We start from the raw sequence: 25380 nt of genomic DNA on the forward strand, positions 1-25380 counted from the left end.
AGGCGGAACCGTGAGGAACCATCCCACGAATCCTCCGAATCCTCCGCCTTGGGTGACTTTGTTTTTCATGGGAAAAACCGGGGCAACAAGACCCTCATGTCCCGCCTCCCACCCCAGGGCTCAAAAGACACTGGGGGGCGGTTCCCATGTTACGAGCAGCCACTGAAATCTCACAAAGAGCCGAAAGGATCTCGCGTCTTTACCAATCCCATTTTACAGACGAGGACGGTGAGGCTCCAAGAGGCCGGGATCCCGCCGCAGGGTCAGAAAGCAGCTCGGGCACTCCCGGGCACGTCCACCAGGTGGGGGTGAGCGCCCAGCGACGGAGCGGCCGGGGAGGTGGGGGTGCCGCCCCCTCCACCCCCACCCCTCCCCACCCCTCTCCACCCGTCTCCACCCCTCCCCTCCCCACCCCACGCCTCTCCACCCCTCCCCACCCTGCCGTGGGTCCCGCCCGCCGCGGGAGGCGGGTCCGCGCCCACCGCAGCCCGGCCGGCCGGGCGGGCAGAACCCGGCGCGCACGGCGGCGAGCGCGGGGCGTCGGTGCCCTTGGCCATGGCGGCTGCGGCGGTCCTGCTGGGCCTGGCGCTCCTGGCGCCGCGGGCGGCCGGCGCGGGCATGGGCGCGTGTTACGACGGCGCGGGGCGCCCGCAGCGCTGCCTGCCGGTGTTCGAGAACGCGGCGTTCGGCCGGCGCGCCGAGGCCTCGCACACGTGCGGCCGCCCGCCCGAGGACTTCTGCCCCCACGTGGGCGCGCCGGGCGCGGGGGCGCAGTGCCAGCGCTGCGACGCCGACGACCCCCAGCTTCACCACGACGCCTCCTACCTCACCGACTTCCACAGCCAGGACGACAGCACCTGGTGGCAGAGCCCGTCCATGGCCTTCGGCGTACAGTACCCCACCTCGGTCAACATCACCCTCCGTCTGGGTAAGCGCCGGCTCGCCCCCGGGCTGCCGTCCGTCCGTCCGTCGGGGTGCTGCGCGCCCCGGGCTGGCTGTAGAAACCAGCTACGGGGGCCTCAGGACCGGGGCCTGTGTCCCCACCCCAGCCTCCCGGTAGCCGAAAGGGTGGACTGATGGGTGCCCCTCGGGGCTGGCAGGGGCGGGAAGCCACCCCGGAGCCCTTTTTTACAGAGGGGTGGATCTGGGTGCAAGGACGGTGCCCAGTAATGGTTGTCCCTCCTAGACCCAGAGCTTTGTGGGTAGAGGGGGGACCCACCCAGGGGGGTGGACTAGGCTGCTCTCTAGGGCAGGAGGTCGGTCATCTGGTGGATTTTGGTGGGGGGGGGGGGGGGGAATCATGAATCCCTGAGGCTGTGTGTGGTCCTGGATGTATTTTGGGGGATGGGAGGGGCCAAGGCATTCACCTCCAGGAAGGTTTAGCCTCTGAGCAGGAGCCAAGCTTCACCTTGCTGTTGGGTGGCTGGACTTGATCGCAAGGCTGCCTGCCCCACCCATGCCTCCGGCAGTTCAGCCCCCCCCCTCCCCAGCCAGAGCACTAGAGCCCTCAGATCCTTGGGCTCAGCTGCCCCAGTCTGGACCCAGTCCTTCGCTTCCCTCTCCTACCGCGTTCAGGAATGGGAATATCCCCTCCCCCTTCAAGTCTAGCCTAATCCAGATCCTCCTTGGGCCCAGGTACTGAGCTAGGCACCTCAACTGTTGGGGGGGGGGGGGGAGAGCACTGGTTCCTACTCCCTTGTCTGTGGGTTTGAAATCTCCCCAAGCTTTGAAAATTCAAGTATTTTTAGGACTCTTTTTGGCTGCTAAACCTGACCTGAGGCTATTTATAGACCTTATTTATCCTGGAGTGAATATTCATACATTTTGTGAAATCTCATTCAAGTACAGCCTGTGGGGGTAAACCCAGTGGTGTGGGGGGGGGGGTGTGTTCACACAATGGCGGTGTAAGGACTGCATTATCTCCCTAAACCCTTAAAAAATTCTGAATTCCAAAACACATCCGCAGCCAAGCGGTGTGGATAAGCGGTTATGGTTATGGGAGAGGATCCCCAGTTTTCAGATGAGAAGACGGAGGCTCAGAGAGGTTAAGTGTTTTGCCCAAAGACACACAGCTATGAAATGTCTGAAACGGAGCGTCCATGTATATCCAAGGTCTGAGCGTAAATTCCTTTGTACGAGCTCCACCCTGAAACAGAATTGGCTCTGCCTAGCCCTGGGTGACAGCATCTTGGGGAGGGCTGGGAAATGATCTGGGAGTGACATGGGGGACGGGGACGACCGTGAGCCCCTCAGCAGAGCGGGCCAGTTGTTGCTTGCCACCCCACGGAGTTCATTATCGGGGGCCTCGTCACCTTGCACCGGCCCCGTCAGGACTGCTAGATGGGGCTTCTCGATGGGGACGGCGGCGGGGTCTCTCCCCAGGCGGGTGACAGGAAACCAGCGTGGGGAGGGAGTCTGGGGGAGCTGGCTGGCTGGAGCTGGCAGAACCCCAAGGCCACAGGGGAAGGAATCTGGAACAGGGTGGGGGCCGTGGGGGAGACACGCTGTTCTGTCACCGAGGGTGGGGGGTTGGCTGATGTGTTACATGTGTCATTGGAACGGGGGGGGGGGGGGCGGCGAGCAAGGGGCTCAGCCCGGGCTGGAACAAAGTGGGAGGGCGGGAAGTGTCCCGGGTTTGGATTTGGGGGCAGTTCCCATTGGCCGAGCGCTTGTGTGCGAGGCCCTGTGCTTGGCCGTGTGACCTTGCTGAGCTGTGTGGGGAACCCTTAGCAGCAGGGAACTTCACGCTCACGTCCACACACGTGTGCTCACACTCAGATACCCGTCCACACACGCACACGCGGACATTCATGCAGTCATACACGCTCTCACCCGCTCATTCTCACCCACTCGTGCCCACACGCTCGCCCCCACACACCTACTCGCCCGCACGTTCACACACACACACACACACACACACACACACACACACGCACACAACACACCCCTTCCCCTGAGCCGGTGTCGTGTCACTTGGTACAGCACCAGGCATATGGGGGGGGGGGGGGCTGCGGAGGCGCTTAAAGAATAAAGAAGGAGGGGCGCCGGGGTGGCTCAGTCGGTTGAACGTCCAACTTCGGCTCAGGTCACGATCTCACGGTCCGTGAGTTCGAGCCCCGCATCGGGCTCTGTGCTGACAGCTCAGAGCCTGGAGCCTGTTTCAGATTCTGTGTCTCCCTCTCTCTCTGCCCCTCCCCCGTTCATGCTCTGTCTCTCTCTGTCTCAAAAATAAATAAACGTTAAAAAAAAAAAAAGAAAGAATAAAGAAGGAAGCCTGAATGAACGGCGCCTTGGCCTCCTGGGTCCTGTGCCCCTGGGCCCAGCCGCTCAGGGCTCTCATTTGTCCGCTCTCAGAGACAGAACAGAGTAGAAGTCACAGAACGAGCTTTGGACTCGGGCACAGCCCAGCCGCTCACGGGCAGATGCTGCCACATCTTTGGGTCCACGCGGTCCCCTGCACGACGGGGCTAAGCGGGGCTGCCTCCCAGCCGCCTGGGCGCGTTCTGTGAGCTCCGGTCGGCCACGTACTTGCAGGAGCCGTGACAGTCCTTGTGTGTGGCCGGTGTCACTCTGCTGAGAACAGCTCAGGGCTGAGGTTCCCCCCCACCCCCGGGGGTGACCTCTGCCCAAGGGACTGAGAAATGCTTGCCAGGCTGGCTCCCGAAAGATGTCCTGACCCCGGGCCCTGCTGACGCACCGGGGGCGCCAGGGCCCCCGCCGCGGCCCCAGACTGAGCCCGTTTTGGGTTCCGTTCAAGTTTGGTTTGCGCCATGCTAAGCTGCGGATTGCGTAATATCGGGGTTTTCAGGGTGTCCCCAGTGGAGGCCTCCAACCTCTCCTCCCGGCGCCCGGGCCGCCTCTGGGGGCTCTATCCCCCCCCCCCAACCCGCTTGGGGCTCCTGGGAGGGGAGAATGGGCGGATGGCTCTGGCCTGGGGCCCCCAGAGGGAGTGGGGTGAGGGGCAGGGGAGGGAGGGGAGGGCCGGTCAGCCCCGGGATGGAGGTCGCTGCTTTCCCAGCCCCCTGTGAGCTTGCAGACATCTGTTCCAAATCCCAGAGTCGCTAAGCCGAGCCTTCCTGTCTGGGATGAAAGGCAGCAGCAGGGTCTGGCGGCTCCTAGCCCTCCACCCAGGCCCAGGGAAGCAGGCAGGCTGGGGCGGGGGTGGGGGGGTGGGGGGAGGGTGTTGGGGGGAGGTGCATGGTCCCCGGGGATAAGAGACACTATTCGGGAGGCTCCCACCTAGTGCTAAGAGCCCCAGCCCAGCCTGAACTCCTCTACAGGCAGGGAAACTGAGGCCCTGAATGTCAAGTTAGTTGTCCAGGGTCATGGAGCCAGTAAATGGCAGACCCTGGGATCCCGGCCAGGCTGTGCTGCCCTCGGGAATGATAAGCGGCCAAGTCAGGCAGGTGTGAGCCTTGGCTTTTGGCAGGGGGGGGGGGGGGGTAGTCTCCCTCCTAGCTTGGACACCCTCGAGTCCCTAAGCAGACGAGCTCTGAGCCCTCAAGAGGGGGCGGTTGCAGGAATAAGGCGGGTGGGCTTTGCCTGATCCCTCTCCAGCCTCAGGTCCGACTGCCGGTGGACAGGCTTTCTCCACGCATTTGGTCAGTTGGCTGGCCGTTTACCGAGCCTGGGCTGTCCTGGCCTTGGGGTCCTGTCTGCCGGAGGATGACGCTGATGAGGATTTATGCTCTGGGAATACACGTGGAGTTAGCCGGCCTCGCCGAGACCTAAAGTGGGGGCAGGAGCTGGCAAAAGAGCAAAGTACATTTCAGGTCAAGGGGACAGCGCAGGGGAGCCAGGAGACCGCTCTGTGTGTTCTTGGACCCAGTGTCCTGGCTGGCCGGAGTGGAGGGGACAAGGAGACAGGGGGGCCAGGCCTGGGTGGGGGCTGGATGTCAGGAGGACCCTGCCGGCCCCTGCGGAGCCCTGAAGCCAGCTGTGTCTCCTGAGTTTTGGCCGCCTTGCGTCTTCCTGTCGAGGGGGAGGCCGTGTTTGCGTTGGCTGGGGCCAGTTCCGGGTGGGGGGTGGGGGCAAGCCCTCCTTTCCGTCTCCCTGGAGGTTCTGGCTGAAACGCTGGGCTCTATGCAGGTCAGGGGTCAAGGCAGCAGCCTTGGTTTGCCTCCACCCGCGGAAGCACCAGCCCCTGGGCCCAGGGCCGACCCAGGGTTTGCAGGAGTGGGCTCAACGGAGCTCCTCCCGTGTGCCGGGCCCCGTGCCGGGCCCTTGGGATGCGGCAGCGGACGAGCCATTGTCTGCCCTGCTCAGCTTAGAGGTGCCCTCCTCCAGGCCGCTCCCCGCCCTTGCCCCCTTCGCAGGAGACCGCGCTACTCTGAGGTGTGGGCTTGTGTCGATCACTCGCTCTGAGATGCAGAGGGAATGCCTGTTGTCACGGCTGCACCACGACCCTTGGCACAGACCCCCTGTGCAGGGGGGGCTCGGTAACTATCGGTCGGGTGAATGAATGCAACAGCAGCTAACATTCAGTCATGTACATGCTGCCTGTGTGGAACTGTTCCAGGCGCTTTGCAGGCCTTTGCTCCTAAGCCCTGTTATTATGATGCCCATGCTGCCCACCCCCCCCCCCAAAAAAAATAGGAAAGGAAGGCAAGGCAGTGCGTTCAAGTCACTTGCCCGGTTCACCCAAGGGAGGTTAGAGGTTAGGTATTTTGCCCAAGGCCGCAGGGCAGGTAAGTAAGTGGTGGAGGCCAATGTGAACCCCAGCACGTCACGGCCATGCCACGTTTCCTCGCTGGGAACAGGGAAGGCGAGCGCTTGAACGCGTGAGTGCCTGACTTCCCGGCAGTGTAGACCCATCCCGAACGCCTAAGCTTGTGGCATTCACAAGGGCCCCAGCCCTCCTCGTGGCCTTACTCCGGCCACCTCACCCTCCCGTCCCCCGCCCTCCCGCATCTCCACGCCAGCCCTGCCACCAGGAATGTTCTGGCCGCGCCTACCGGAATCTCAGTGGACATTCGGGCCCCCCCCCTGCACCTGTCTCGCGGTCTCCCACCTGGGCGCCCTTGACTGGGCAATTTGAGCGTCGTCCTGAATGTCGGCCCCCCCGGGTGTCACGCCGGCCTCAAGCCTCGGGTCCCAAAGTCAAGGCAGTCGCGTTCACGGCAGTATGCATCACAACAGCCAGACTGGAAGCCACCCAAGTGTCCGTGGACAGTGGAATGAATAAGTGAAGCGTGGTATAGACGCGCAGCGGACTGTTATTCAGCCTTGAAAAGGAAGGAGGTTCTGACACCTGCCACAACAGGGGTGAACCTGGGGGACGACGCTGAGTGACATCAGCCAGACACAGAAGGACAAAGGCTGTATGAGTTCGCTTGTCTGAGGCCCCTAGAATAGCCTAATTCATAAAGACAGAAGGTGGAAGTGTGGGCACCAGGGACTGGGAGGGGGAGGGAGCGGAGAGCAGTCTGCGGGGTGAGGACTCTCAGTTCAGGAAGATGAAAAGAATTCCAGGTGGGGGGCCCGGGGGGATGGCTGCACAACAGTGTGAATATACTTACCCCTGGTGAACTGCGTGCTTAAAGATGGCTAAGACGCCAACTTTATATGCATTTCCAAGCACAAAGTCAAGGCATTCTCCTCCCAGCTCTCCAGGCACCAGAGCAAGAAACTTGGGTGTCAGCTGTAATTCTTCCCTCCCTCCCTGGACTTCAAGCATTGACCAGAATTCTAGAGCGTTCTCTGGGTTATCCTTCGTGTTTGCTCTCCTCTCCGTCATTTTCACTCAGCCCCCACCCCCGCCATCACCCCCGCCATCACTTTCTTGCAGTGGTCTTGAACGCCCTGCAAATGTGTGGTTTGTTCATTTCAGCCGCATCTCAGATCAGACCGGACCTCGGGATCCTTCTTAACACAAAGCCCTAAGCAGTAATCCATCAGACGTAAAGCTTTTGCTCTTCCCAGGGTTAGACAACATGCTTGATGGTCTCGATCCATAGTTAGGGTTTAGACCCTTGGTCCAAAGAGGGCCCAGCCCTCAGTCAGCCAGGCTCTCATGGTGCCTGGCATTGTGGTCGTGGGGATTCCCCAGCTCCTCACAGGACCCACGGAGCCCCAAATTGCCAAGAGCCCGGGTGGGAGAGGAAGCCGGGAACGGTGGATGACCATGAAATGGGGCCAAGCGAATCCCCCCCTACCCCGTCCCCACCCCCGAGGCTGGGAGCAGCTCTCCCCACCTGGTTCTCATGCCCACAGTGGGCTGGGCAGCTTCGCCCACACATTCCCAGCTCCGCTCCCCACCCTGCCCTCTCCGGTCCCACCCCCCCCCCCCCCCCCCCCCCCCCCCGGGCCACTGCTTCCCAGATGGCTCCAATTAAGCGGCTTTGTTTTGTTTCCACTTTCCCAAAATAAGCCTCTCTGTTCCGAGCTCATTCTGCTTGGTCAGTGCCGGATGTGGGCCGGTTGGTTTTGGGACTGCCCTGGTGTCAGTCCTGATGGGCTTCGTGTCCCAGCTGGCTGGAGGGGACATGGCTTGGTGCTCGTGGTGCCGGTCTGGGCAGCCTCCGCGGTCGTCGTGGGTACCCGCGCCCCTTTCCCGGACAGCCCCTTCTGTCCGAGCACCCACAGATTACTGAACAGGTGGTGGCCTCGCTCGGGGCAGTGACTCTGGGGACAGACGAACCCGCAGTCGAGTAGAGAGAGACTCAGCTATTTTCTGCGTGAGGTGGGGCGAGTCCCTTTCTCCTGCCCAGGCCTCAGGCTCCTTGTTAGTAAAACACGTGCAGTGATGACACTGGGGATCTCAGCCGTACGGTATGAGTAAAGCATGGAGCATGGTGCCCGGCATACAGGAGGTGCTCACTAAATGCTGGCTGTTGTTAAACAGACACGTCCAGGGGTCGCAGCTTGCGATATCAGTGGCCTTGTCAGGCCTGCCTGTCTCAACTCACTCACTGGATCATAAACTCCTTGAAGGTATAAATGATGCTTCGTCTTTACCTGCTCATATGGCATGCATTTATTGAGCACCTACTGTGTACCGGGCACTGTGCTCAGCTCTAAGGATTCCCGTCCCCTGCCCCGAGAGGGTCACAGACTAGTGGGAGAGATGGGCAGGTCTTTCCAGAACAGTGATAAAGAAGCCCAGGGAGGCTGAGGGAGCACTGATGAGCCATCCGAACCCACAGCTCTAGGGGTGAGTAGCCATCGGCCGGGGATGGTGGGAAGAAGGGCATTCCACCTCAGGCTGCGGTTGGGGCACGTGGTCAGTTGGCTGAGCCAGAGGGATGAGCAGAGGGAGCAGAGGGATGCAGGGGAGCCAGCCAGGTAAGGAGCCGAGGGAACAGCATGCAGGCAGGGGGAACGGCATATTGGGCTGCTAGGAGGTGAGATCTGTGTGCTCCCAAGCAGTGTTGTCCCCAGTGAAGGGTTGCAGATGACATTCTGGCCCAGTTTTCCTGAAGGGGACACACCTCTCCTAACCACCCCGAAGCCTCGTCATCCCCTGGAGCTCGCAAGGGTGCGGGCTAAAGCTGCACGTTTAATTCTTGTCGCTGTTTAGAAGATCTCGGGGCCGCTTCCTTCCCCGGCCTTCGGGTTGCCTTTGGCAGAAACCTTTTCATCACAAAGCTGGGATTAAGTTGTTTTTCTTGGCCCTTCTAATTAACTCTTGTAACAGAAAGTCCCTGCCGAGTCTCTGTGATGTTCCTGTGTCTCCTCTCAGCCCCCGGCTTGGCAAGGAAGAGGAAAAGCCGCGATGTTTCCTAGTGCGTGATGTTTCCCCCCTCGCACGAGATCCCAGTGACTGCCTTTTTCCAATCACGCGTCTAGCTGCCAGCTCCCTTTTAAGTGGCTCCAGGCTCCCCTCCCGCGAGGTGTCTGGCTGCTAGATGTTTACGGAGGAGTCTGGGCCGTCAGACCCGCAGCCGCCTCCACCCAGCGTGCTTTCGTGAAAGCCACATCTGGGCTAAGTCCCTGCCTGGTCCTGGAGCCTGAAGCCTACCCAGCACAGAAGCGGCCACCAGACGCTCACTCGGTTTGCGACACATGCTTTCTTCTCAGGCGCTTGGAGTTAGGATGCCCGGCTGTGCTGTAGCAGAACTTTGAAAACCGTTTTGAAACAGAACACGGCAAGGTGGTTGCTTTGCAAAAAAAAAAAAAAAAAAAAAAATTATGTGTTTTCTCCAGTTTTTAAATTAGACCAAGCTTTAAAAAAAAAATTTTAGGGGCGCCTGGGTGGCTCAGTCGGTTGAGCGTCCGACTTTGGCTCAGGTCACGATCTTGCGGTCCGTGAGTTCGAGCTCCGCGTCAGGCTCTGGGCTGATGGCTCAGAGCCTGGAGCCTGTTTCCGATTCTGTGTCTCCCTCTCTCTCTGCCCCTCCCCCGTTCATGCTCTGTCTCTCTCTGTCTCAAAAATAAATAAATGTTAAAAAAAAATTAAAAAAAAATTTATTATTAAAAAATGTTTTTTAATGTTTATTTATTGTTGAGAGAGAGAGAGAGAACGTGAGCTGGGGAAGGGCAGAGAGAGAGGGAGACACAGATTCCGAAGCAGGCTCCAGGCTCCGAGCTGTCAGCACGGAGCCCGACGCGGGGCTCGAACTCACGAACCGTGAGATCGCGACCTGAGCCGAAGTCGGACGTTTAACAGAAGGAGCCACCCAGGCGCCCCTAGAGCAAGCTTTGCGAGAGAAAATCAGGAAAATGTAGAACAGTTAAAAAGGAAAACAGTCCCTCACAGCCCTCTGGCCTGAGGACGGCCACGCTTACTCGTCTGATGTCTCTCTCTCCTCCCTGTTCTTTGGGGGATTTTAAAAGGCAATCTGAGGATTCTGAGCATATGATTCCGTGTCTTACGAGTCAACATTTTTGGCTTAAACTTTTCCCTGTGTATTACAAGCTCACTGTCAGCTGTTTCTATGGCTTCGGTCACCCTGCGAAATGACATCGCGTCGTTTATTGGGCCCTGACGGTTCCCGTTTGTCTCCCGTTCTAAGAAACGCCTGGATGAACATTTTCATACGTTGAGGCTCCTTTTCTTGTTTGAATTCCCCAAAGCGGGATGATTTTCCCAGAGGCCAGGGCTATTTTCATGGCTCCGCATCCCATCCGTCCCACCAAACTGCCCTTTCAAAGAGCTTGTGTATGTAGATACGTTCCCCACCCTTTCTTTTATCGTGCTGAACACACACGACAAGCACATCTGTGTTGTTGTGCGACCGTCACCGCCGTGTGTCAGTTTCTGCTAAACTGAAAGTCTGTTCCCGTTGTACGTTGACCCCTCGCCATGCCTCCCCCGACCCCAGCTTCTGGCCCCCACCGCCCTCCTTCCCGTGTCTATGAACTTGACGGCTCATATCTGGTGGAATCATAGTATTTGTCTTTGGGTGACTGGCGTATTTCGCTCAGCATGGTGTCCTCAGGGTCCGTCCAAGTTGTAATTAACGTGTGTGAGGATTTCCTTCCTTTTCAAGGCGGCATAATGTTGGTGTGGATAGACCACGCTTTGTTTATCCGTCACCCACTGGTGGACACGCGGGTTTTCTTTTTACCTTCTGGCTATTGTGAATCGTGCCGCTGTGAGTTCGGTGTGCAGATATCTGTTGGAATCCATGCTTTCAGCTCTTTGGGATGTATACCCACATCGCCGGATCGTACGGAAATTCCTGTCGTGAGTACTTTTTCGTAGCGAGTACCCCATTGTACGTTCCCATGAACCACGCACGAGGTTTCAGTTTCTCCACGTCCTCGCCAACACCTGTTAATGTGTGTTTTTTCCCCTCTAATTGTGGCCATCCTAATGGATGTGAGGTCCCATTCTTAAAAATAGATGTAACAGCTTTAGGGAGATAGAATTCATCATATAATTCACCCATTTGTTAAATTGTTTTTTAATGGTTATTTATTTTTGAGAGAGAGAGAGAGAGAGACGGAGTGTGAGCAGGGGAGGGGCAGAGAGAGAAGGAGACACAGAATTGGAAGCAGGCTCCAGGCTCCGAGCTGTCACCGCAGAGCCCGATGCGGGGCTCAAACCCCTGAACCATGAGATCGTGACCCGAGCGGAACCGACTCCGCCGACTGAGCCACCCAGGCGCCCCTCAACCCACCCATTTGAACTGTACAATTCAGGGGCGCCTGGGTGACTCAGTTGGTTCAGCGCCCAACTCTTGATCTCAGCTCAGGTCTTGACCTCAGGGTCGTGAGTTCAAGCCCCACACTGGGCTCCGTGCCGGGTATGAAGCCTCCTTAAAAAATACGTAAATAGGGGCACCTGGGTGGCACAGTCGGTTAAGCGTCCGACTTCAGCCAGGTCACGATCTCGCGGTCCGTGAGTTCGAGCCCCGCGTCAGGCTCTGGGCGGATGGCTCAGAGCCTGGAGCCTGTTTCCGATTCTGTGTCTCCCTCTCTCTCTGCCCCTCCCCCGTTCATGCTCTGTCTCTCTCTGTCCCAAAAAAATGGATAAACGTTGAAAAAAAAATACGTAAATAACATAAAGTGTGCAGTTCAGTGGCTTTTAGTCTGTTCATAGAGAGGTGTACCCATCCCCACAGTCACTCTGGGAGCATTTCATCACCCCTAAAAGAAAACGCTGTACCCATTCGCAGTGTCCCCCAGTCTCCACTTCTCCCCCTCCACCCTGACAACCACAAATCTACTCTCTGCCTTTGCCCGTTCAGGACATTCAGTATAAGGGGACTCTTACGGCGTGTTGTCTTTTGTGATTAGCCTCTTTCGTTTACCGTACTGTTTCTGAGGCTTCTCCACGTCACGGCGTATTATCAGGACGTCATTTCCCTTTTGTTACCAAGTCACGTGCCATTGTGTGACACGGCACATTTTATTGATTCGTGTATCAGCTGACAAACATTTGAGTCGTTTCCACTCTTTGGCTGTTATGAGGAATGCTGCGGTGAACATCGTGCGCGTTTGTGCGGACACGTGGTTTCATTTTGCTGGGGGACACGCCCAAGGGTGGGACGGCTGCGTCATACGGTATTTCCGCGTTACCCTTCTGAGGACCCACCAGGCTGTTCTTCCGCAGCAGCTGCCATCTTGCATTGCCACCAGCCGTGTGGGAGGGTCCCGGTGTGTCCAGCCCTTCGTCACCACTTGTTACTATCGGTGTTGATTATCGCCTTCCCAGTGCGTGTGGTCACTCGTTATGGTTTTGATGTGCGTGTCCCTGACGGCTGGTGACGTTGAGCCTCTGCTCATGTGCTTATTGGCCATTTGCATGTCTTTGGAGAAACGTGTTTACATCCTTTGCCCCCTTTTTTTTTTAATTGGGCTATTTGATGTTTTATGGTTGAGTTGTAAGGGTCGCTTACGTATTCTAGGTAAATCCCTTATCAGATGTAAAACTGGCAACTATCTTCTCCCATCCTGTGGGTTTTCGTTTTCTCAAGTGTCTTCAGAAACACAGACACTTTTGACTTTGCTCAAGTCCACTGTGTCCATTTTTGCTTCTGTCACTTGTGCTTGTGGTGGCACATCTAAGAAGCCTTTGCCCAGCCCAAGTCACAAAGATGTGCCGCTGTGTTTTCTTCTAAGAGTTTTAGAGTTTTAGCACTTACATGGGACCAACGTGTATCTTTTCTTTATGTTTATTTTTTTTTATTTTGAGAGAGAGAGTGAGAGAGAGAGTGCGCATGAGCAGGGGAGGGGCAGAGAGAGAATCTCAAGCAGTGCAGAGCCTGACGCAGGGCTTGAACCCACGGAGCATGAGATCATGACCTTAGCCTAAACCAAAGAGTCAAGATGCTCAACCGACTGAGCCACCCGGGCGCCCCCCTAGGACCAACGTAGTTAAGCAGAGGACTGTAGTGATGTCTCCTCGGTGGGAAAGACTGCAGGCAGCCAGACGGGCCTCTCGGAGCAGCTGGGACCCGGGCAGAGGGAAGAAAGCAGATTTGGGAAGGAAGAGAGGACACACTCGTGCTGCTCCCGGGGGTGGGTGGCCACCAGCGACGGTAGGACCTGTGGCCATTTGTTCGTCTGTTTATACGTGCGTAGACCCTCCTGGGTGCCTGCCGGGTGTTGGCACTTTGCGAGGCACTGGGGTGGCCAAGTTTAAAGAAGACAGGGCGTGTGCTAGTCTTGAGCTCTATCCAGTGAGGGATGCGGGTTGATGAGATGAGCAGGGAGAGACAGAGCATGTGGCAGTCAATGTGATACCCAGGTACTGTGTGGTGACCCCCTCCCTAGCGGGGGGCGGATGGGTGGGGGGGGGGTGGCTAAATGTAGGAAGGCTCTGTCAGGAGGGGCACCCGTGTGGAGGCCTGTAGGAGGGGAGTGGTGAGCACTGGGGACATCTGGGCAGCAGGGAAGTCACCTTCGAAATCAGCCCTTGATTTCCCGCCTGTTTTGCACTGACACACGCACTTGGTTTAGAGGGGCCAATGCTCAGTGAACTGTGGAGGCCGCCGCCCCCTCCCCCAACTCACCCAGCCCGGCCCCCTGCCCCAGAAGTGAGTTCTGTCCCTTCCTTCCTATCCCCCAGCAGTACTTGGTTCTTTTGTGCTTAGCACTGCTCGCTGACCCCCCCCCCGCCCCCGCACCGAGGACAGATGAACACGTAGGGACCCTTCCCTCCCTGCCCCCTCTGCACCCCACTCACAGCCCTCCTGCCCATCCCGGCCTCCAGTACAGCGCGGAGTCATTGTGGGAGGTCTGGATTCATCGTTGTGGGTGTTCCTGGGGCACGATGGTGGGAACTGGGCAGGGCGGGGGCCGAAGCACGAAGCTCGAAGCCCCCCATCTTGGTGTCGGCAGCGTGGGAGAGGGGAGCAGGGCTAAAGCTGGTGGGGGAGGAGGCAGTGGGGGAGGGGATGAGCAGGGGGGCCAAGGAGCAGCCCAGGAACGTGACCTAGGAGGGTGGGCTGCGTGGAGGCCTGGGGACTCCCCCCGCCCCCCAGGAAGTAAGGCAAGGCCGGGTCCCCTGGCTGTGGCCACGGAGGGCTGTCGGTGAGGTAGCTTTGCAGGAGCAGTTTCTATGGAGCGGCCCACAGAAGCTGAATTGCAGTGGACTGGGGCCTGAGTTGGGAGTTGAGGCCATGGGGCCAAGCAGACGCAGACTTCTCTAGAGAAATTTGGGCCACGAGAGAAGTTCGACGGACACTGGAAGAAGAGAGGGACCTGGAGGGTGGCATTAGGGTTCGAGGGAGTCGGGACATGGTCCGGGGAGGAATGAGCCCAAAGGCACAGGTGGAAGGGTTGGTTCTCCTGGGGTGTAGCCAAAGAAACAACTTCCTGATGGTCAAGTAGGCTTCTGCAGAATGTGGCAACGTCCCATTGCTGGAGCTACTTGGACAAAAAGGGTTGGCTGCTTCTCGGGGGTGTTCTAATGCAGCTTCCTGCGCAGGGAGGCAAGTTGGCCTAAGTAAGGGACAGCAGATGCCTAGGAAGTATGGCAGAATTGTGCTCTCTGCTCAGTGCCCCTGGCAGACATCGCGTGTCCGTCGTGGCCCAACCCACCCGAGATCGTTGACACAGCCTTGCCCTGCTGCTCTCCCTGGACCGGGACCGCGACCCTCCCTTCCCTTCCGTAAAATGGGCCCGGGTCTTCCTGCCGCAGGGAAAGCCTACGAGATCACCTACGTGAGGCTGAAGTTCCACACCAGTCGCCCCGAGAGCTTTGCCATCTACAAGCGCACCCACGCGGGCAGCCCGTGGGAACCCTACCAGTACTATAGCGCCTCCTGCCAGAGGACCTACGGCAGGCCCGAGGGCCACTACCTACGCCCCGGTGAGGACGAGCGCGTGGCCTTCTGCACCTCCGAGTTCAGCGACATCTCCCCGCTGAGCGGGGGCAACGTGGCCTTCTCCACCCTGGAGGGCCGGCCCAGCGCTTACAACTTCGAGGAGAGCCCCATGTTGCAGGTCAGAGAGGAGCAGGGCTTGGGCTGCAGGGGGGATGCCCAGGCCTGGGGGGGTGGGGGGGAATAAAAGGACACAGGGGCACCTGGGTGGCTCAGTCGGTGAAGCATCCGACTCTCGGTTTCGGCTCAGGTCGTGATCCCGCGGATCGTGAGTTCGAGCCCCGCACCGGGCTCCGTGCTGACGGTGTAGAGCCAGCTTGGGATTCTCTGTCTCCCTCTCTCTCTGCCCCTCCCCTGCTCACTCTGTCTCTCTGTCTCTCTCTCTGTCTCTCTCTCTCTCTCAAAAATAAATAAACAGTAAAAAATATTTTTGAATTAAAAACAAAAAAGAAAGAAAGACAAAAACGTGGAAAGAACACGAATTTGGGAACCATAGAGTCCCGGTTCTGTGCTCTCCAGAAGATTCTGCAGTGACGGAAGTGGTCTCCAACTGTACCATCCAATGGCAGCCGCTAGCCACATGTCTATAGAGCACTTGAAATGAGACTAGCCTGACCGAGGAACTGAATTTTAAGTCTTATTTCTTGTTAATGAATTTAATTGAAAGAGCCTCGTGTAGACGGTCAACTATACCGTGGTCAGCACGGTGCTTGGCACGTAAGAGGTGCTCAGTCTCGCTCTGAAGGTAATTCTCGTCCTCATGGCGAGGGATAGCAGGCCCGTAGCTGTGTCCGTTCACCCAGGACCCCCCCACCCCCAACCGCCCAGCCCTCCTGGACGTCCACACCCCCCCTCAGGTTGGTGGCTGTCCCAGTATTGGCACCCACGCATGTCCACGTTCCTGTGTGTCCCTGACCTTTCACCTACAGACGCGGTGGCCTGCTCGATGTTTGTGGGCGTTGGACAGCCCTCCAGTCCCTTCCCTGAGTTTTCTGTGCTGAGGAAACACTGCTGGCCCTTCCCCACCCCCACCCCCACCCCCGACAGATCCAGAACATTCCTTTTGCCGGTCAGAGATAACAAGGGGGCCAGCGTTAGCATCCTGTTTCTTTCTAGAGGGAACACGTAGGCCCAGAAAGGAGCCGTGTCCCTGCCCTGGCTGCCCAGCCCAAGAGGACATGGAATCGGCTGGCTCAAGTCCCTAAGACCACCCTCAGGTTCAGTGGTTCGCTTGAAGGGCTCCCAGAATGCGGGACAGCCGCTAAGCGCCCAGTGACGAGAGGCGCCCCGGGGCAGGGTCCAGGAGGGACCTGGTATAACCTTCCTCTTCTCTCCCGTACAGTCGTGGGGACGGCACTTACTTCCCCCAGCAGCGATGTGACTGCACAGAGTACTGCCACCCAGGGAGACTCGGGTTACCCGGGACTCCAGGGTTATTTCTGGGGGTCGGTCGCATAGACGCGGCCAACCGCCTTCCGCTCCCCTAGAGGTCAGGCTGAGCTTGTGTGGCCCGAGGCACCCCCATAAACCAGTTGTTAGCAGAGGCTGTCTGGAGTGGCCCAAGACCCCAGGCGAACAGAGACATTCTTATCAAGCAGGGCATTCTAGGGGCTTAGAGATGATCTCCCAGGAGCCGGGGCAAAGGCCAGACCTCTGTGTGGGCAAAGCTAATCATAACGGGACAGAATCGCATGCCCAGATGCCCAAGCCCTGCTTACCTCGTGAAAAACATTCTTATGTCATCATCGTGATTCTGTGTAAAATGAGTTTCTTCCGCCCGAGGCTCCACGTTCTGTAGATTACAAATTATTAGCCAAGGTCATCTGAAGACAAGCAGGGGGCTGGGCCCCTGCTCCTGTGTCCCAGCCATCATGCCGGAGCAGAGGCTCAAGCTGACTCCCTTCCCTGACATGTTGTCTTGTGTGGGCTGGACGTTGTCCCCGACGGAGAAGCAACCTCTTTGGAAAGCTGTCACCCCACCCCCCACCACCCCGCTGCTCCCAGGTGGACACCAGGGTCGGAGAAGGACAACAAAAGGCAAGCCCACGTTGCCCTTCTGGCCCGTCCTCCCCTCTGGGCACATCTGGGATGGTGCTTCCTCTGAGGATTGGAGCATTTGGGGGCGGGAAGTAAGGAAGGATGTGTCCGCATGGCTGCTGGGTCTTGGGTCCCTCTGTTCCCCATAAGGGACCAAGGACCTTGGAGAGAAGGCTGACTTGGCACATTTGGGCCAGATCCCTGAATGCACACTGACATTGGCAAAGTGGTTCGTAGAGTGATGGGCACTTACAGACTCCGCTCAGTGCTGAGGCTCCCACTGAAGTCTTCCAGTGAGAGACCCTCTCTCCCCAGCAGAAACATCCTTGGGCAGAGGCCCTGGGTCCCAGGCAGCGGGCTGGCAAGCGGCTGAGCTCGGGGGGGCCGGGGACAGCGGAGACCCGCCGGGCCGCGTCACGCTGGGGCCCGAAGACAGACTTTGCCAGGAGTTCGTTTCTGCCCTGATGGGCCTGATTGCTAAACCAGGAGCTCCTGGGCTGAATTAAAATGTTGATTAAAATTCAGCCGGAGCTGCCTCTGTGTACCTCTGATTATAACAGCAGGCGGATGAAAATGTCAGCCTTCACGTGGGCTCTCCCCCACCTCCCTGCCATGCTCTTCTAGGGAGACAGTGTCGTTCAGCGATCAGCTAGTATTTACTGAGTACCGGCTACGTGCCAGGCAGAGCCTGGGGGCTGGGGGTGCCGGGAGCACCAGGGGCCCCAAGTCCCTGCTCTCGCAGCGCTCAACATTCTGGTGGGACAGATGTCACCTGGGGCAGGTGTCTTGCCTGGGGGAGCCTGAGCATAGGAGAACCCTAGAAGCTAGGACCTGCCCCACATCCGGCCCAGCTGCGTGGACAAGACGGGCACTGGGACACGTCCTCCCTCCGCCAACCTCTAGGATGGGGGTGCAGAAGCCGCTGGAAGGCGTTAAGTGAGCTGCATGACAAGTTATAGGATGGGCTGCTTCGCCCCTGCCCGGCCCCCCACCCCCACCCCCAGCACCTCTGAGCATGTGCCAGACTCTGTGCCCTGCTGCTGACGCTGGCCGGCCTCCTCCTCCAGACACCCTCGTGAGGTCCGCCCAATTCCCTGTCCCCATTTTACAGATGGGAACACGGAGCCTCCGAGATGTTGAGCAACCTCCCAAAATTGCACAGCCAGTGAGCGGCCCGGCGTCCAGACTGGCAGGACCCCAAATCCCACGCTCCTTACTTCTGCACTGTTCTTGGAGTTTGTCTAAGCTTGGCTCGTCCCTGGGACCCAGGAGACCCCCCCCCCCCCCCCCCCCGCCACAGGGCAACCGGCTGGACCTTCAGGCAGAACAGGGTGAAAGTAAATACCCAGGGGCCCGCTGATGCCTTCCCTCCTCCCCAACCTTGTTCCCCACCCCCGCCCCCCCCAGGAGTGGGTCACCAGCACCGAGCTACTCATCTCCCTGGACCGGCTCAACACATTTGGGGATGACATCTTCAAGGACCCCAAGGTGTTGCAGTCCTACTACTATGCCGTGTCTGACTTCTCCGTGGGCGGCAGGTAGGTGGAAGGCAGCTTGGCGGGGCCCCAGGACCCTGGCCATGGGGCACAAGGTAACGACCATGAGGGAGTCACCCGGGAGCTGCTGTGCGGGGTAGAGAAACCCCTTGAGATGCCTCTGGGCATCTGGGGAGACAGAGGAAGCAGGATCCTGGTCCTCTGGACCCGGCACTCGAGGCCTTGGTGGCCCAGCTGCATCCCAATTCCTGCTTTTCTCCCATCAGCTATGTTTCCACCACCGTGCGCAGGACCTTCCAGACCTTTGCACCTGCTGTCCCCTCTGCGAGCAGATGCTTGCCTTATGTGTGTCCCCTCTCTGCTGTGGGAACTGCCGGGCTCTGCCGTCTGGGCCCTCGGTGCCGGCTCCTGCTCTGGTGATCGGTACCTGCTCTGGTTTGTCTAAGCATCTCCCCTCTCTGAGAAGCAGGGCAGAGGCCTCGTCTCTCTCAGCATTCTCGGCCTGTCGCCCATACGGCCGTGGGTACGGATCCGGGGGAGACGCAAAGGGTGTCTTTGGCATGAAAGCTCAGGGCCTTCCTTCCTGGAAAGGGACGAGAGAGACAGAGGTGTTCCTGCCCCAACGTCAAGGGGGTGGCGGACAGCAATCAGATTACTCTCTCCGACACACAGCACGCTCCAGAATAACGGGAACGGGGGCCCGGGCAGGGCATGCTGGCGGTCAGGGAGACTGCTGCGCAGACGGGGGCCCGGCCAAGGTTGGGGGAGGCCGGCATCCTGGGCGGAAGGGCCCGGCGTGTGCCAGCCCGGGAGGCGAGGCTGGAAGATGGTCGGGACCGTGGGCCGAGTTCATTCGTGTGCCGCAGGCCGCGGGGTGCTCTCGAAGGATTTGGCCAGGGCGGTCACGGGGCTTTAAAAGGCCCCAGCCGCCCCCAGCCCCACCCCCGACATTGCGTGGGGACGGAGAAGAGGAGAGAGAGAAGACGCGCGATGTTAGAAAGTGGCCGTGGGAGGTAGTAGTAAGGCAGGGAGAAACAGCATGTGGTTCCACGAGGTATTTAGGATAGGAAGCCCGCGTGCTCTTGGGGGGGGGGGATGGCCCATGTGGGGGGGAAACAAGGGGCTTCTGTAGTTCAGGGATGCTTGGGGGCGTTGAGAGAGGTGGAGAAGTCCAGGAAGGGGATGCGAGCCCCGGCCTGTGCAGGGCTGGGCTGGGAGCGAAGGGGCAGTGGGGGTGTCCGGGAGGGCCCCTCTGTTCCTCCTCCCCCGTCACCCCTGCACTTGATTCGGGTCAAACCACCCCGGGGGAGGGGCTCTCCAAGGATGGCGGGCGGTGGCGAGCTCCAGCGCCTGCTGTCAGGGGGCTTCAGGCCAGAGAACATCTGGGTCCCAGCTGCCAGAGCCGGACCACCCTCGGGCCTGCAGCTGGCCGGGGGGCAGGTGGGCCAGCGGCATCCCACCCACAACGGCCTACAGGAATTTCACTCCTTCCCTTGGAGTCCGAGAGCTTCATGGGGGAGGGCGGTGTCTGCAGACCCCCGTGGGGACGTGGGGGGTCCCTTGTCCCAAGACTGAGGATCCTTGTCTCTCGAGACTCGTATCCACGTCACCCCCGCCAGAAATGCTGGACCGTTACCTGCCTCCCCTGGGCTCCCATGGAGGAAACAATGCCCTGTGCCCGTCCCACGCCCTGTGTCCCCAAAGTAAAAAAAAAAAAACAAAAAACACTGGGGGTGCAAGCAGTGGTTGGCGATTTCTTCATACCCACTGAGGGCAGAGCGTGGAACACAGCTTATGGGAGCCACCAAGTGGCCATGGTGTGGCGTCCAGGAGCCCGGAGTCTGCACACCGTAGGACAGGGCTCCCATTCCGCCTCTGCTGCTTAGCGTCCGTGACTTCGTGGCCTGTGCCTCAGTTCCCCCATCTGTTAAGTGGGGGTAATAAAAGCGGATGGAAGGGGTTCGTCTGCGTGCCGTCAGCCCTCCGTTACTGTCGACCCCGGGCACGCGGCCGAGGTTCCTTAAAGCTCCGTCACTGAGCACAGGACCGGGGGCTCATCTGAATGCCTGGCGGTGAACCCCTTGCCTTCCGCCGTTTCTGGACCCCCTGCCCCGTGTGTCCCCAGGTGCCAGTGCCACGGACATGCCAGCGAGTGCGGGCCCGAGGAGGCGGGCCGGCTGGCCTGCAGGTGTCAGCACAACACCACGGGCGTCGACTGCGAGCGCTGTCTGCCCTTCTTCCAGGACCGCCCGTGGGCCCGGGGCACCGCTGAGGCCGCCAACGAGTGTGTGCGTGAGTGTCCTGGGGCTTTGGGCCGCGGCACAGACTCCCCGAGACCCCGCAGTGGGGGCTGCTCCGGACACCAGCCCCCACGTCCCTGCAGGGATCAGGGGAGGCTGGGAGAGAGCTGGAAGGGACGTTTGTTCCTCGGCCCTCCCCCAGACCAAATCCCCCAGTAGAGGCTGCGGTCAGAGGGCTGGGAGGCCCCCCGACTGTGCCTTTGTTTCAGCTGCTCTAGCCACAGCTGCTAATCAAAGCCAGAAGGCCCTGGGTCCTGGGGGGGGGGGTGAGAGGGGGGCGCCGGCCTGCCCCCCCAGCCTCTCCCACGGCCCCCCAGGCAGCCTTTGATGTCTCAGTCTCCGTGTGATGTGGCTCTGACCACCTAACCTCAGGGACAGGCTGGAGACGATGGGGCCGTCCTACCTTCTCCAGGGACGCGAGGCTGCCCACGGCCTGCTTGGGTCCGTCCCCGCCCGGCAGGCTGGCCCATCCCAGCTTCCCACTGTCCCCAAGCCCTGCCCTGCCTCCCAGAGAGTCATCTGAGTTGCTTCAGGCCCTCTGTGCGGAGCTGGCCATCCTGGGGCTGCCGGAGCTGGGGCGGGGAGGGGACGGCCTGGTCCAGGAACAGGGCACTGGCTGCAGGAGCTTCCCAGGGGCCACTGGCCCTGCTAGGTTTCTGCTGCCCTCACTGGCCTGGGGTCACCTGCCCTCACTCCACCAAGGAGTCCTCCCTGGGGCCAAAGGAAGCTGTGCCGGCCGGCTCCTCCGTTCTGAGCCTGAGTCTGTCTCCACGGTGGGACACAAAAAGCCAGACCACTTCTCCTGCCGTGTCCTCGTCCTCTCTGCCAGCAGCCTGGAAGCCGGGGACTTCGACCTGACCCCCCGCCGCCCTGAGCTCGGCCTCATCCCTGACCCTCTAGCCCACCTGATTGTGTCTTTCTACGCAGCCTGGTCCAAGCCCCATCACCCCTCCCACCCCAACTCTGGGCCCGAAGCTCCAGCTTCTCTGCTCCCCAGCTCCTGTGTAACCCTCCCAAAGCCTGCCTTGCTGCAAGTGAAGTCCACTGACCGTGGCCGCCTGGCCTCCCCGGATCATGCTCTGCTGACCTCTTGACCTCACAGCTGCCCCTGCACCACTCCCTGTCCCCTTGTGCTGCCCGTCGCGTGACATGCCAGCACCCCTGCACCGGGCAGATCTCTGGCCATCCTCAGTTTATCCTCCGGCCTCACCTACCGCCTGGGACTCTCCCCTCCCTCACCCAGCCAGCCCCTTCCTGCCAGCCCTCAGATTCAGCTCGGCCATGACCTCTTCCCAGAAGTCTCGTCCCACCCCCTAGGACAGCCCGTGGGGTCCCTCCTTTCAGCCCCCTGGGAGCCTCCCTGCACCTGTAAGATTTTCACTTGCTCGAGGCATCTGGTCCCCGTCGAACAGAGGTTAGGACGATGCGGGAGCTGCCCCCCCACCCCCCGCGCTGGGCTCACCACGGGAGTCGAGACGGAGCGATCCTTCCTACGCTCTCCTTTAGAAAACTGAATCGATGAGCGAAGGAGGGGGGGCCTGTCTTTTCCGTGCATCTGCACGACCTCGTGGCCACTAGGAACCACGTCCGCGCGATCATTAGGGCTGAGACGATCCACAAGACATCCTGGAGGGAGCCACGCTGCCACTCCAGAAGGGGGCCAGCCGTGAAGAGTGGCTGGGGACTGTACATCCTGGCTTTCCCGGCAGGGTCCTCCGTCCTGGTGCCCCCTTTGTTCTTGAGGGTCCGGTTTGGGAAGATCAGTCGACTGGTCTCCATACCCTTGATCAAGCTTGACCTGCCTCGAGCTGCTGGCTCTTTCGTCACAAGGCGGCTGACTGCCACAGACCCCGCCCCACCCCCGCCCCCCGGGGCCCCGCCCACTCACGCACAGCCCCCTGCCCCCTGCCCCCTGCCCCCAGCTTGCAATTGCAGCGGCCACTCCGAGGAGTGTGTGTTCGACCGGGACCTCTTCCGCGGTACGGGCCACGGCGGCCGCTGCCTGCGCTGCCGGGACCACACGGCCGGGCCACACTGCGAGCGCTGCCAGGAGGACTTCTATCGCTGGAGCCCCCGGACGCCGTGCCAGCCCTGTGACTGCCACCCGGCAGGTGAGCGGGCCCCGCCGCCCAGCCCCCACTCCTCCCCCCGCCGCCCCGTTCGAGCCCCCACTGCCCCGAGCCCTTGCTCCCCCAGGTTCGCTACGTCTCCAGTGCGATGACTCAGGCACCTGTGCCTGCAAGGCCACCGTCACAGGCTGGAAGTGTGACCGCTGCCTGCCCGGGTTCCACTCACTCAGTGAGGGAGGCTGCCGGTGAGGGGGCCGGGGGAGCGGGTGTGCACGGCCCAGCAGGGCAGGGGGCGGTGGGCCGATTGGGACCGAGTGCCAGGAAGCAGGGGGAAGGGGATATGAGCTGTCCTTCCCTGCTCCCTTCCACGCCTCTGTCCTTCACTCCTTCACCTTCTTGACTCTGCAGCCAGTCCAGTCCCAGGCGAGGACTACAGGCACCCAGTCCCGGGAGAACGGGAGACAGGGTGTGGGTCCCAGGGAAGCCCCGCCGGTCTTGGGGGTCCAGGGCAGGCTTCCCGTGCGAGGCACTGAGTTCCAGCGTGAGACCTGAGAAGCGGGGGCGGGTGTGCCAGGCCGAAGAGAAGCACGTGCAAAGCCTCTGAGTGCGTGGTACAGGGCGGGAGGACAGTTCCGGGGGGGGGGGGACCTCAGGAGGAGTGTGGACGGATGTGAAGCAGGAGTGGGACGAAGTTGGGGGCCGGGGCAGAGGCTGCAGCAGAACAGCTGGGAAGCGAGGCGGCGTGCACGAGGGCTTGGCCACGGAGAGGGAGCGGCAGAGACCCGGACAGATCCCAGAGCCCCTCGGAAGGCAGACGTGGCAGGAGGTGGTCACCGGGGAGCAGGAGAGGAAGACGGGATGAAGGCTGGGTCCCCAGGCACCCAGGTGGAGGGAGGCCGTTCACGACACGGGGGGCACAAGGCAGTGAGAAGAGGCTGAGCCCGCGGTGCTGGTGGGGTATCCAAGAGAGAGACAGGCAGGGGGCCCCTGGGGTCTGGACCTTGCAAGAGGGGTCTAACACACTGACCACCACTTGACTGAGAAGCACCCACGGCCGGAAAAATAAAGCTCTTACAAATTCAGAAGCACTTCAAAATGAACTTGGCTTTGGTTGAAACAGTCTCCTTAGATATTTGAAAGGCGGTGGAAATGCATTGGGAGTCATATGGGGAGTCTCGGATGCCTCACAAAATACTCAGCTGTTCTAGGCACAAATCTGGCCCTTAGGTGGGACTTGCATGCTTCCCCCGTGTTTCTCTGGCCTCTGGACCTTTGCACATGCTCCTAGCCCAGAGCATTCTTCTCTCCACACCCCCTGCCTCTCACTGGCCTGTGTCTAGCAGACCCCTACACTTTCTTCAGTCCCCAGCTGAGGTGCCCCTCCCCCTGGAAGGCTTTCCTCTACCTGTCCTCCTGTCCCCACCCCAAGCACCTCCTTGGTGCACCTGCAGCCTCTTGTACATCTTCTCCATAGAATGTGTCAGAGCACAGCACCTGTCTGTTTGCTTGTTCATCCTCGCTGGGCCATAGGCTCTATGAGCGCAGGAGCCATGTCTTGTCAGATAGTGGATGGATGGACGGATGGATGGATGGAAGGAAGGATAGATTAAAGGATGGATGGGAGGGAGGGAGGGAGGGAGGAAGGAAGAAAGGAAGGATACATACACGGATGGATAGATGGAAGGATGGATAGAAGGATAGATTAAAGGATGGAAGGGAGGGAAGAAGGAAGGTTGGATGAGTAGGGGGGTAGGCCAACGGATAGAAGGCTGGAAAGATGAATAAACAGCTAGGTGGTTGGAAGAATGCACGGATGGATGAGAGGACGGGTAGGCAGATGGACCACTCTTCAGGTGAGGGGACGGGTCCCTTCTTCAGCAAGGTGGGAACAGTATAGCCAGGCGCAGGCTCTTGGGCGAGCCTGCCTCCTGGTCCTCTAGGGGATGGGGAAGGATGGGGAAATTCCAAGGAGGCTGGGCTACTCTCACTGCGGACTCGCTCCCACCGTCCTGTCTCTTTGGCAGACCCTGCGCCTGCAATCCTGCTGGCAGCCTGGGCACCTGTGACCCGCACAGTGGACGCTGCCCCTGCAAGGAGAACGTGGAAGGCAAGCAGTGTGACAGGTGGGCGAGCCGATTCGGTCATAAGCCTGCTGGGCTCGTGGTGGAGGAGCGGGGGGGGGGGGGGGGGGGGGGGGGGCGTGGTCCGTACGGACCCGGGCATTCTCATCGCCCAGCAGCCTTCCTGGAGCGCCACGGGTCTGCCACCCTGGAAGTTCTCTAAAGCTTCTGACGCTGTTTATCCTTTGGCCTGCTACCGCTGATGACTAAAGGCTGTGATAGCCTTTTTTCTTTTTTTTTACATCTTCAAATGAAAGAGCTGGAAAGCATAGGAGAGATGAACTAATCCAAGGATAGCAAATACCTTGGACTCGTACCATAGCCTTCCTGTCTCACACCCAGGGCAGGCATCACGAGTGGGGCACAGCACTCTTTGCCGTGAGCCCTACCGTAACCTCAGAATCTTCTCCGTCCTGCTCCAAGAGGCTCCTACCAATGGAGCTGAGATTCAAGCTTGTTTGCCATTTTCATCATCCCGTCATGGTACAAATGGAGTGTCTAAAGCTCAGTGAGCCGAAATTGCTTTTTCAGAGCCACACATTTCTTCAACTTCCTCTCTAGTGTGTTCTGGGGGTCTTCAAGCCCTAAGCAATGGCAGATGAATGTCCCCTTCCTGGCTTCGGCCCTGACCTCTGAAGCCCTTT

At 59.7% G+C, this 25380-nt stretch overlaps 1 protein-coding gene across 1 annotated transcript in view; it reads left to right on the top strand.

Annotated features, from left to right (window-relative positions):
- The first annotated feature begins 479 nt into the window (after window positions 1-479).
- The window catches only part of LAMC3 (laminin subunit gamma 3), a 57876-nt gene continuing 32975 nt past the window's right edge, over window positions 480-25380 (top strand). The window contains exons 1-7 of the mRNA XM_045468593.1: window positions 480-928; window positions 14531-14835; window positions 18159-18289; window positions 20373-20539; window positions 22470-22658; window positions 22744-22861; window positions 24641-24739. Coding sequence (XP_045324549.1) covers window positions 556-928; window positions 14531-14835; window positions 18159-18289; window positions 20373-20539; window positions 22470-22658; window positions 22744-22861; window positions 24641-24739 — 1382 coding nt within the window. The 5' untranslated portion in view covers window positions 480-555. The remainder of the gene's footprint in view (window positions 929-14530; window positions 14836-18158; window positions 18290-20372; window positions 20540-22469; window positions 22659-22743; window positions 22862-24640; window positions 24740-25380) is intronic.

Source organism: Leopardus geoffroyi, chromosome D4, assembly GCF_018350155.1.
Source record: "Leopardus geoffroyi isolate Oge1 chromosome D4, O.geoffroyi_Oge1_pat1.0, whole genome shotgun sequence".
NCBI classification, from domain to species: Eukaryota; Metazoa; Chordata; class Mammalia; order Carnivora; family Felidae; genus Leopardus; species Leopardus geoffroyi.